This window comes from Aquarana catesbeiana, linkage group LG05, assembly GCF_042186555.1.
Source record: "Aquarana catesbeiana isolate 2022-GZ linkage group LG05, ASM4218655v1, whole genome shotgun sequence".
Lineage (NCBI taxonomy): Eukaryota > Metazoa > Chordata > Amphibia > Anura > Ranidae > Aquarana > Aquarana catesbeiana.
Window position 1 is genome coordinate 556,745,053 of NC_133328.1, and position 12,807 is coordinate 556,757,859.

Sequence of the window (12,807 nt, forward strand, 5' to 3'; positions counted from 1 at the left end):
CAGCCGATAATGGCTTAACCGCTGGCAACAAAAGTGAGTACACCCCTAAGCAAAAATGTCCAAATTGGGCCCAATTAGCCATTTTCCCTCCCCAGTGTCATGTGACTTGTTAGTGTTACAAGGTCTTGGGTGTTAATGGGGAGCAGGGGTGTTAAATTTGGTGTTATCGCTCTCACTCTCTCATACTGGTCACTGGAAGTTCAACATGGCACCTCATGGCAAAGAACTCTCTGAGGTTCTGAAAAAAAAAATTGTTGCTCTAGATAAAGATGGCCTAGGCTATAGGAAGATTGCCAAGAACCTAAAACTGAGCTGCAGCATGGTGGCCGAGACCATACAGCTGTTTAACAGGACAGGTTCCACTCAGAACAGGCCTCGCCATGGTTGACCAAAGGAGTTGAGTGCATGTGCTCAACGTCATATCCAGAGGTTGTCTTTAGGAAATAGACGTATGAGTGCTGCCAGCTTTGCTGCAGAGTTTGAAGGGGTGGGGTGTCAGCCTGTCAGTGCTCAGACCATACGCCACACACTGCATCAAATCTGCATGGCTGTCATCCCAGAAGAAAGCCTCTTCTAAAGATAATGCACAAGAAAGCTCGCAAACAGTTTGCTGAAGACAAGCAGACTAAGGACATGGATTACTGGAACCACGTGCTGTGGCCTGATGAGACCAAGATAAACCTATTTGGTTTAGATGGTGTCAAGCATGTGTGGCGGCAACCAGGTAAGAAGTACAAAGACAAGTGTGTCTTGCTTACAGTCAAACATGGTGGTGGGAGTGTCATGGTCTGGGGCTGAATGAGTGCTGCTGACACTGGGGAGCTACAGTTCATTGAGGGAACCATGAATGCCAACATGTACTGTGACCTACTGAAGCAGAGCATGATCCCCTCCCTTCAAAAACTGGGCTACAGGGCAGTATTGCAACATGATAATGACCCCAGACACACCTCCAGACCTAAACCCTATTAAGCATCCATGGGGCATCCTCAAACGGAAGGTGAAGGAGCGCAAAGTCTCTAACATCCACCAGCTCCGTGATGGAGTGGAAGAGGACTCCAGTGGCAACCTGTGAAGCTCTGGTGAACTCCATGCCCAAGAGGGTTAAGGCAGTGCTGGAAAATAATGGTGGCCACTCAAAATATTGACACTTTGGACCCAATTAGGACATTTTTACTTAGGGGTGTACTCACTTTTGTTGCCAGCGGTTTAGACATTAATGGCTGTGTGTTGAATTATTTTGAGGAGACAGCAAATTTACACTGTTATACAAGCTGTACAGTCACTACTTTACATTGTAGCAAGGTGTCATTTCTTCAGTGTTGTCACATGAAAAGATATAATAAAATATTTACAAAAAAGTGAGGGGTGTACTCACTTTTGTGAGATACTGTATATGTTTTAGAAGGAGCAAACGGAAGATCCTAGTATTAAAGTACCTAGTATACAGGGTGACTCTGTAGGTACTTGAAAGTCAATTGTGCCAACGTCCCCGATAATTTGTTATTTCCTTGATGCCCATAACATGTTTTAGAAGGAGTTTTACTTTAAAGTCACAAATATCTAAGAAACATATGAGTCTAAATTCTCTGCTTATTCTTGAAAAAGTGACTAACCCTGTAACAGTATTTTTTCTTTATTATTAAACAGAAATTGATGTACCTGAGGATATAAGCTCTTTGGGTGTCAGAACGGTGAGGTATGAGATGTTCACCAGCAAGTAGAAGGCAATCACGGCACACATGGCTGCTACTACACTGCGAGGGATGTTCTTGCTTGGGTTTTTTATTTCCTCTGGAAAATAGAAACCAAAAATAATCAATAAAACGTAGTGCAACCTTTGTCATTGGAAAATGCTGAAAAAGTGATCCATCGTTAAGCTGGAAGAAACCGTTTGAACGCTCAGACTTTTTATCATATATTCTTACTGCCGTGAAAGAAAATCTTTAAAGGAATATGGAGTAACAGGCACAAGATAACAAAACAACTTTTGAATCCTTATATATCTTTGGTATTGCTTAGGAGTCCAATTAACCCCACTTTCGCGCTCAGGTGTTTCCAGCTCAAAGAGGACTCCAAATAACTAACAGTGTTATATTCCAAAAGTGCCAGGGTCTGTGCAGCTATCCCCTTATTGTCAAGACAAGGACTATAGACAATATGTACAGAAAAACAACACCTGTCCCTGTGTGTGGCTTTGGCACCGGTCAGACACAAGCCACAAGTGTAGCTGGCTTCTTAATGGCTGGGTGCTCGCTCTCTTCTCTCAATGCACACACATGAAGACAGGTTGAGGATCCAAAGCTGCATGCAGGATTCTAGCTGACGTTTGGACTCAGGTGATTTTGTAGACAACTTGGGATCATGTAAGTATAATATTTACACTTTGTTTTTATATAACTAATAAAGGGGTTTATTGAGCTGGGGTTGGGCTTCTCTTGTTTTTGTTTTTCTTAGAAGGGGCTTAACTGCACATCATGGTGCTCTGCAGCAAAATGTTGATGGGGCCCCCCTCTACTTAACCCTCCAACAATGTACTTTAACTCACCTATCTGCTGCACCTGGACCTGCTTGCTTGCCTCCTTCTCCTGTCTACTTCACATGCATAGAATGATAGATTGGATGTACAGCTTTAGAGTAATCTCAGATGATTTTTGCTACATCCCTCACCTTTAGGAGACATGCTTTATTAGTAAAGGGGCAGTGGGCAGATGGCTTCTGCTCTTCTTTGGCTCTGTGTAGAGTCTTATCGCTGACAACAAAATCAGCCAACCAGAGAGCAAGGTCCCTCAGACTTTGGGGGGCTGGACTGTGGCCAGTGGGAGTAGAAAATCCTCCAGAGTCAATGGAAGTAAAGAATGTCCCATAATTGGTGGGAAGAATATTACCCCATTGTTGGTATTAAAGAAAGAAATAGTGCCCCATAGTTGGTGTCAGTGGGAGGAATAGTGCTCCATCATTAGTTTCAGTGGGAGGAACAGTGCCTCATTGTCGCTGTCAGTGGGAGAAATAGTGGGTCATTGTCAGTGTCAGTGGAAGGAATAGTGCTTTGTATGAGTGGGTGGAATAATGTTGCAAGGGCCTGATAAAGGCAAAAAAAGGCCACATCTGGTCCCCAGGATGCAGTTTGGAGACCGCTAAAGTAGAAGAAAGAAAATAAGACACTGCCCGATTAACAAATGGTTTCTTGATGATAGTGTAGTTAATAACATGGCAAACCTTGTAGGTAGTGGTCGGCTGAAGCATTTTTTTTTACTAGTATTGGATACGATGGGGAAGGGTTTGAATCACTGTCAAGTTTTTATTTCTGTCTGTGTCTCTATTTAGGGGATTCATGCTCTTTTTTTTTGTCAATAGGTCACAACCACTGTTCCCAGGAAAGGAAAGCTTTGAATGGGGACAACATTTCCAGTGAGCACTGTCAGAGGTAAAATTTACTCCTACATTGTGGAAAGGAAATTCTATTACTATCTAGAAACCGCTCAAACCCTGGTCCCAATCTGGATAAATGAGATATGCTGGTGCTCAGACTGCGGGCTAACTTGTAACAATGGTTTCCAAAAGAGTTGGCACTGAGGCTGGATCAAATGAATGTAAGAACTCCTTTATTTGGACATACTGTAGGGTTAGGAACCCATAAAACCAGACACGGTTAAACCTTTCAGCCTTTCAGCCTACGTTTCAGTAGTCATAGCCCTATTACTATCTAATGTGTCAAAAGGACAAGAAAGTAGGAGAAGTCAACCCAACAATGACACAGACAATATAATCTATGCAGAGATCTGAAACCCTTTGCCATTCTATCTAAAACAAGAAACATGATTTGGCTGGAATTCCAATTTACTTTTTCATAAAGTATATATTTAACATATTTATACATAGAGCCAAGTTTATTCAGTTGGTAAACTTTCTATTTCAGGGTTATTTATAGAATGAATGTTCACGTTATTGTTCTTTGGGTCCCAATATCTCTGTATACTCTCTTTTCACATATTCCTGCACATGCCAAGGCAGTGGAGATGGCCCCCAACACTTCTAAATATAGAAAAATAAATTAAAGCCACTTGTTTAACATAGAACTACACTTTGCAGAAAAAAGTGAAAAGAGATACAGTTTCTTCCAGACACGGCCAGAGCACATCATTGAAGTTAAAATAAATACATCGGAAATCAACTGTGACTAATTCTGAACACTGAACAATGTGGTTTTAGCATGGCATAGCCTTTGTTTGTCTGAAAGCTAAAGTTAAACAGACAAGTACACAAAGTACAAAACACCACAAAAATCCAAGAACATTTTAGTGGGCCTGATTACATCTAATTATAACTTTACAATACGCAGTGTTGTTACACCATGCAATTATTGGCATGTATACAATGTTATAGTTGAACATATGTACACTTAGTAAGAAAGCACTCAGCTGGAAAGCTAATTTCTTTTCCACCTAGGGGGTAAACAGCCTGTGTTGTCGATTGTGCAATTAAAGTGCAACATGTTTTACTTTGCCATAAAACGCACTTAAAAGCAATGAGTCTCATTTACAATATCATTAGAGAATTTCCCATCTGTGAATATATGCTGGAAATAGCTTCCTGCTTAAATACATCAAACCACGTAGTGGAGCATTGTCTTAATAAATTTAATTTGGCAGGAATAAGTAATTGGAAAAGTTTAGGATAGCACTTTGTGCTATGAGAAGGGAAACTTCCATGTGTGTAAAATTCAGTGGAGACCATAACTCTACAGATGACATTATATATATATATATATATATATATATATATATATATATATATATATATATATATATATATATATAGTATATATTAGGGATGCACTGATACCATTTGTTTAACACAGAGTACTAGTACCGATACTTTTTTAAACCAATACCAATTACCGACTCCTATCGCCTAGGAAGAGTAGGCAGAGGGGTGGTTTGGGAGGTGGAGAGGGGGTGGTTAGGGAGTTGGGTGAGGATGGGGTGAGGGCAGGGTGGGGGGGAGTGGGGGGGTGAGGACAGAGTGGGGGGAGTAGGGAGGTAAATGAGGGTGGGGGAGTAGGGGGGTAAGTGAGGGCAAGGTGGGGGGCATAGGGGGGTAAATGAGGGTAGAGTAAGGGGATAAGTGAGGGCAGGGTGGGGGGCTAAGAGAGGGCAGGCCGGGGGGGTTAGGGGATAGGTGAGGGCAGGGTGGGGGGTAGAGGGGGTAAGTGAGGGCAGGGTGGAAGGGGAATAGCTGCAAAGTGGGGGATTAGATCGTTGGTACACAGAATTTTGAACATAGAACTTCTTAGAGAAAGCAGCACACTTTTCATGGTGTGCTCTGAGATAGAGTTGTCAGCAGCAGGGAATGATTCAATAGGAGGTAGGCTGTGCTGTCTTCTCTGCGGGTCTTCTCCAGTGTCAGCCTGAAGCTGCAATGCTGATTGTGTCTTCTCCTCCCTCCTCTGCCTAGATATAGCTGGACTTCGTGTGGTGGGGGTAGAGGGGGAGAGAACTCAACAGTGTCCTGAGAAGGCGAGCCGCATCTCCAGGCATGCAGCCAACGCCATCTTGCCTGTCTCGCCAGTCAACAGAGGAATAGAAGGGAGGCTTGGAGGATATTCGGACATGCCACCCAGGTGAAAGAGGATCCTCGGTGGCAGCATAGATTCCAGAATCTGCTCTTCTAAGGTCGCTGTGTTTGCCGCTGAACACCTCAGAAGGGAGGAGCGCTGGGCTAAGTGGCCTCTTCCTCGCTGGCCAGACATGCCCCCTGTTGACAGCTGAAATATCATTGGTTGTTAAGGGCGTGGTGGCTTGGATTCTTAACAACCAATAATTGCCGGCATTCTTTTCTTTACATTTCGGCTGTTAGCAGGGAAATCCCACTGATAGCTGAAAGAACAGAGCCAGAAAGTACCGATTTCGGGTATCGGTATATTTGCACGAGTATCAATACCCGTTTAAATGCCTAGTATCGGCACTAATACCAGTATCGGTATCGGTGCAACCCTAGTTTATATATATTCCTTGATCCTCCCAAGACCTCTGGCTCTCTAGCTCCTCCACCACCTCCTTCCATGCTAACCTAAAGGACTTCTCCAGACTACATCCCATCCTTTGGAGCTACCTACCCCAGATATCACCATCTGAAAGTAGAATCTTTACTTTCTCGATTAGCTCATCCCTAAGGCCCCTTTCACACTGGGGCAGGGGCGACGTCGGTGGTAAATCGGCGCTATATTTAGCGCCACTTTACCGTCATTTTAATGGTGCTATTCGGCCACTAGTGGGGTGGTTCTAACCCTCGGGGCTTTCACATTGCGGAGACTGCAGCGGCTGTTTCAGGGCGCTTTGCAGGCGCTATTTTTAGCGCTGTAGCACCTGCAAAGTGCCCCACTGTGAAAGGTGTCTAATAGCAGTGGCGGCTAGTGTTTTTTTTGGGGGGGCGGTAAATACCACCCCCTCCCCCCTGAGAAGCCAGCAGCACCTCAGCACCCACAGCCCCCTGTCTGCCGGTCGATCCGGCATTTACACCATATAGGCGGGTAGCGGGTGGTGGGCAGCGGCATTGTGTCCTCTTCTTCATGACTGCAGCTTTCAGTGTGTGATTTCTCCCCTCCTCCTAGGCGTACAATAGGACAATAGGATTGCCTGTCCTTAATCCGCTTCCTGATTGGCCAGGAGGAGGATCAGTGTTACAATACCGAATATTCGTTCGCTGTTGTAACACACCTGGGTGGGCTCAGTTCGCATTTTCTGCACCCTGAGCCCACCCTATTATAAAACCTATTAGAGCCTCTGGCTCTAATCAGGTGCTTCAAAAAAACACCCCCACCATTGTAATTCATGCATCCGGCGTCCGGCAAGGGGCCGGACACATGAATGGGGGGGGGGGGGCGGCGATGGATAGGGCAGTGGTGCCCATGGTCCCTTATTCGACAGGCTGCCCCTGCCTAATAGGTATCACTTTTTGAATGTATAATAAATCTACACCATGGATATGGGATCTAATTAGTTTGGATCAGCAGCAGGTACTACATCACAATGAATGTGAAAATGAATGCCAATTAAATAAAGGTCGTGCTGAAATAAGCTCAGTATGTGCAAAAAGTGTATATAATGCTGAATGTACCTTCAATCATAAATAAAGTGTAAAATACAAAGTTCAATAAGTGCAATCACCTCAAGGTACAAATGTACAAGTACATCAAAAAGTTTTTAAGAAAAAAAATTCCTTTTCTCACCTCCCAAAAAAACAGATACTGTGAAGTGACTCAATACATGTTCAGGTAAAGATCACTGGAATCGCCTCTCTCCGAAATCCCCTCCAAGAGATTCCAGCGATCTTTATCTGCACATGTGTTGAACCACTTCCTAGTATCTGTTTTTTGGGAGACTATGGTATATTTCTATCAGTGTTAATTATAGAGGGAAAGTGTGCACTTTTCAGCTGAAAGATTCCAGGGAGGGGAGATTCCAGGGATCTTTATCTTTCACAGTATCTGTTTTTTGGGAGGTGAGAAAAGGATTTTTTTTTTAATTTTTGCAGTAGATATATATATCTTGGGGTATTTTTTTGCACACATTTTAAAGTAACCACTCATTTTATTTTATCGATTCTGGGCTGCATAGTCACTTTTTTTAAATTTGAAGGTTTTATAATAATTTTTTACACTTTTTACACATATTGATCTTTTTATAGCACGGTCTTTATTAAATTGACAGGTATCACCTTTTGCTTCAGAAAACAAAAAATTTAAACCCTGCGCTTGCTCTGTGATTTAGCAGCTAACACAACAAACAGAATATTTTGCTCAAAGTAACAAGTGTATCAAAGTTTAGCGCTATTGTGCCAAATAACCATATAAGAAAAATATTTTTAGATATAACAAATGTGGTAGAGATTTGTTTTGAAGCGAAATAATAACGTCTCTGGTGATCTCCAAGTGTCACTTATGTATAGTGATTATTCATAGTTCATACTCGAATGGGGCGGTCCTGTTCACCATGTGAATAGCCAATATGAAAAACCAATGTGATGATACCACCACCCAAATGAAATGCAGGCTTACCAAAAAGATAGGATTCAAAAGAACATATGTTCTATGAGTCAGAAGAGCTTATATTGCCAACCAGCAATGGAGGAGGGTCCTTTAAAGTCGATGGTGATTTTCCTGTCTCGAGAAAATGGCCCATGGAAAATAAAAAGGAACCACATAGCGTAATTCCGTAAGTAGAAAACATTTATTGATAAAAAGTAAAACACTTACATTTTGTGCAGTAAAAAAGCACTTTGTATAAAATCGTGGCGGCAGTGGAGTCCTTCCGACGCGTTTCGTCTCACTAGACTTCGTCTGGGGTGCTCATCTACTGCAGCCATGCTCCCTAATAAAGGCACTGTGACCCCCATGATGAGATTCTAGCTTGTACAGAATCCAATCATGCACTTCCGGGTTCCTCCAAAATGGCGGACCTGCGTGCGTTCCAAGCCTCACTGTTATATCCGGCTTTGCGTTCCAGCACCTTAAATATATTTCTCATATCTCCCTATATATGATACTTTGTTAGATCGGGCATAATGTTATGCAAAATCTTAAGTTTAGAAAACACCTAATAGACAAAAATTGAGAAACAATAAGAAAAAACTGTCCGTCTCTTATCGTAGCAAGTTCCGGGCTCGCTGTCCTGCAATGTGCAAGACCGCATGCGTTCCATGTCAAGACCTCGTGACTGGACTTACGTCAAGATGTCAGGGTCAGACTTGCGCTTCAAATGAAGTGGAACGCACATCTAAGATCCCGATAGTGTCGTGCGCAGGCGCGGGTCTCCCAAGATGGCCGCGTAAGCCGGGAGCTCTGCTCTACCCAGCCCAGCAAGCCACCTAAGAGCCGGTGTAAGGCCGCCTAGACACCCACCACTAGCGGATTCGGACCCGGGAGCACCCGCAGCTTCGACCCATGCCAAACAGCTCGGTCCGCAGGGATCTGGGACCGCAGTTCACAGCAGAGGACTCCCGGGCCTTGTCCAAGATGGCGGCCGCTGCACAGCACAAGGAGCCGTATACAGGGGGACACGTGGAAACAAGGCAAGTGATAGCTCCTGCCACTTTAGCCTACACACCCCTACCCACTCTCCACAATCAACCTATGGGGACCCCATCCCCGGCTTCTACAGTATCCCTCTCAGAGCGCACCTTTGAGAACTACTCTCTGTCCCCACCAAACACTACACCACCACATCAGGGTGCTGGGACTTCCAAAGGAGACCCGGTGGGTGCTATACCCCTTAATACAGGAGATTTATTCCTCAAACTGTCGGATCTACTAGACAGAGGATTAGCAAACACAGCCACAAGAATCACAAATGAGATAAGATCTGACTTTGAAAACTTGGGAGCAAGGATGGAAGCTATAGAACACAAATTAGATATCACAGTGTCCAGAGCTAATCAGAACACTGAGCACATTCATGTTGTTCAAGAGCAACTCGAGGTGGCCCTAAATAGAATCGACGACTTGGAGAACAGGTCGAGAAGGGACAATTTTAGAGTCAGAGGTATCCCTGAATCAATTACCAACACTCAAACGGGCTCTTCTAAACGTCAAACTCCCAACAGCCCTATCTCTCCCGCCTGGAAATCCAACAAAAGCAGGCATCTGAAGGAACAAATGCCAACCTGAGGATGTCTATTGCAAGTATCCTGCGACACCCCTTTTCCTCTTAGTGATCCACTGACTCCTGTATCATTCATCCCGGGTGATCTCCACCTCACTCGGATCTTTCACAAAGAGGCCTCGTCCCCTCTAGGGGATATTTACCTAATTGTCCCATATCTCAAGTCTCCACTTCAACACCCCAGCGGCCTTACGCATCCAGTTCCCTAAGATCTACTGCCGTTCTTTTCACTTACCCACATCTCAAGGGTGATTAAAGGTTCAGCGCACCGACCCCCTCAAGAACAACCTCCTCAGATCTTAACATCACATCCCCATCGTCATATCTGGAACCCCCAAAGCTAGCAGGACGTTTCGGCCCTTCCCCACTTTTCTATTCCCTCACAGCGGACTGGCTAAGCTCACAGCAGGATTTGGATATCTCATATCCCCTTTTATCTTCACCTCCACAGAGGATCCCATGACGTTCACCAGGAAGACTCTTTCTGCATCATAGGCCAGCACGGCTCCTAGTTAAAAACATATCAGTTTTTTCAGAATTTGAAACTATTTTGTGTTCCTTTTGCATCTTTTTATTTTTTTTCACAGCCTATTAATGTTTGCAAAGTTTCAAGGGTGGCTTGGGCTGCGGTAGCTGCCCTGCGACTTCTTCCATCCCACGAAAATGGAATTCCCATTCTCGTTCGATGGACTGGTGGTCCGCCTTCAGGACCACCTAATTCTGTTATTGGAGTTCGGAAAAGGGGAATACCTTCCCCCTTTCCGTCTCCGGCCTTTTATAGGTCATTATGTTCATTTTCTCTTTCTTCTTCTGCATCTATGTTTTAACCCATCTGTGCTTTTCTTTCCCTCCCCCCCTCCCACCAGGGTTGACGGATCGTCTGCAGCACCTTCTCATCCAGCATCTCCAGGTCCCGAGCTTCACTCTTCACTCGCCTCCTGCCCATCCCTCATCAATAAGGTCAGGGTAAGTGTTCCACCATCAGAAGCACATTCATTACTCAAAAATCATGCCTAACACCACTTTATCCTCCTCCCAGATAAAAATTATTTCTCATAATGTCCAAGGCCTCAACTCCCCAATCAAAAGGAGGAAAATCTTCCAATCATGCCATAAACAAAGGGCATCAATAGTAATGCTCCAGGAAACGCATTTCCCCTCTCGCTTCTCCACCTCATTCCTACATGCGCGCTTCCCCTCGTTTTATTTAGCAAACGCTGAGGATAAGACCAGGGGGGTCGCGATTCTATTTGCTAAAGACTGTCAATTTAAAGTAAGTCGGACCCATAGTGACCCTGAAGGCAGGTACTTACTAGTGAAAGGTCAGATTTCAGACCAAACTTTTTCTCTTATATCCTATTATGCCCCGAATAAGGGACAGAATGCATTCTTCACCTCGCTTTTCCAAACACTAGGACCCCTCTTGGAAGGAACGGTAATATTTGGAGGAGACTCGAATGTCGCCTTCGATCAGAGCCTTGATAAATCTAAACCCCCAGCTAAACAGCTCTCTAGACCAACTAAAATCAGCTCCAAAATTGCTAAACTAATCCACCAACAGGGTCTCACAGATATCTGGAGAGAACTCAATCCCACATCAAGGGACTACTCCCACTTCAGGTTTACTCCAGAATCGACCATATTCTAATCTCCTCCATACACATTCCCGCTGCCATCTCAGCTAAAATTAAGGATACTCCCCTCTCTGACCACTCTATGGTCTCTCTATCCATCCAAGGCCTGCTCCTCAGACCTTCGTCTCCCATTTGGCGCATTAAAGAACAAATCATTAAAGATCCCATTCAGATCTCGGTACTTACCAAGACACTAAAAGAGTATTTCACCCTGAACAACGTAGACGACATCTCGGCCGAGACCCTTTGGGCAGCCCACAAAGCCGTGATACGAGGCAAACTTATCCAAATCTCCTCCCAACTTAAAAAGGAGAGAACCATGGACATCTCAAAACTGGAGAGAGATTTTCTCCTCCTGCGCAAAAATCACAAAGCTAACCCGTCCTTGGTTCAAGTCGATCAGCTTGACGCTGCTCGGATTAAACTAAACCTGGCGCTCACGGTTAAAGCTGAGAATTCTCTGAGTTGGAATGGTGTGAAATTCTACCTGAATCAGGACAAAATGAGCACGATGCTGTCTTCCAAGTTATCCCCTAGGACCCGTCTCTTCGCTCTCCCCAAATTAAAACTACAGGATGGGTCGTCTTCCCAAAATCCCCATCGAATCCTGGAATCTTTCCAATCCTTTTACTCACAACTGTATAGAGCAAATGACTCACACGATACACGAGCTATAGAAGCATTCTTAGAGCATCTACTTATCCCCACTATAAATATGTCCCATAAAGATATTATGGAAGCACATATCACAGTGGAGGAAACTTTAGAGGTCATTAAAAATCTGAAAGGGGGTTCAACCCCAGGCCCAGATGGTCTTTCCAACCTTTATTACAAGACCTTTGGCGAGACTTTAGCGCCACACTTAACTAAAATGTTCAACTCCAAACGAAAGGGAGACCCCATGGACTCCCAGCTGAATGCAGCCTTCATTACTGTCATCCCCAAACCCGACAAAAATCTGGATCAGGTAGAAAATTACAGACCAATATCACTAATAAATAACGATTTAAAAATCCTGACAAAAATTTACGCCAATAGACTAAACACATTTATCAACACTTATATCCACAAGGATCAGGTGGGTTTTATCCCCGGCAGACAGGGTCCAGACCAGGTCATAAGGGCTATAGACATAGCTTCAATTTTGCATTCGGGTTGGGATGGAGGCCCAAATCAGGAGGGTCTCCTCCTTTCCCTAGATCTACAAAAGACCTTCGATTCTGTGACTTGGCCCTTCATATTCACTTCCCTTAAATTTTGGGGGCTCGGTGAACACTTCATTGGAATCCTCAAATCACTTTACTCAGAACCGGAAGCGAAAGTTAAATTACAGGGCTTTCTCTCATCCCCAATCAAAATTGCCAGGGGCACAAGACAGGGCTGTCCCCTTTCCCCCCTTGTGTTCGCGCTAACAATAGAAACACTAGCCATAGCAATCAGGTCAGACCCAAACATTAAAGGTGTCAACTGTGGGTTGAATACCCATAAATGCGCCCTCTTTGCAGACGACC

The 12,807-nt window shown here is 44.3% G+C and overlaps 1 protein-coding gene across 1 annotated transcript in view; it reads right to left on the reverse strand.

Annotated features, from left to right (window-relative positions):
- Positions 1-12,807, reverse strand: part of LOC141145317 (solute carrier family 7 member 13-like) — a 120,106-nt gene that overhangs the window by 10,895 nt on the left and 96,404 nt on the right. Inside the window, exon 2 of the mRNA XM_073631893.1 lies at positions 1,663-1,794. Coding sequence (XP_073487994.1) covers positions 1,663-1,794 — 132 coding nt within the window. The remainder of the gene's footprint in view (positions 1-1,662; positions 1,795-12,807) is intronic.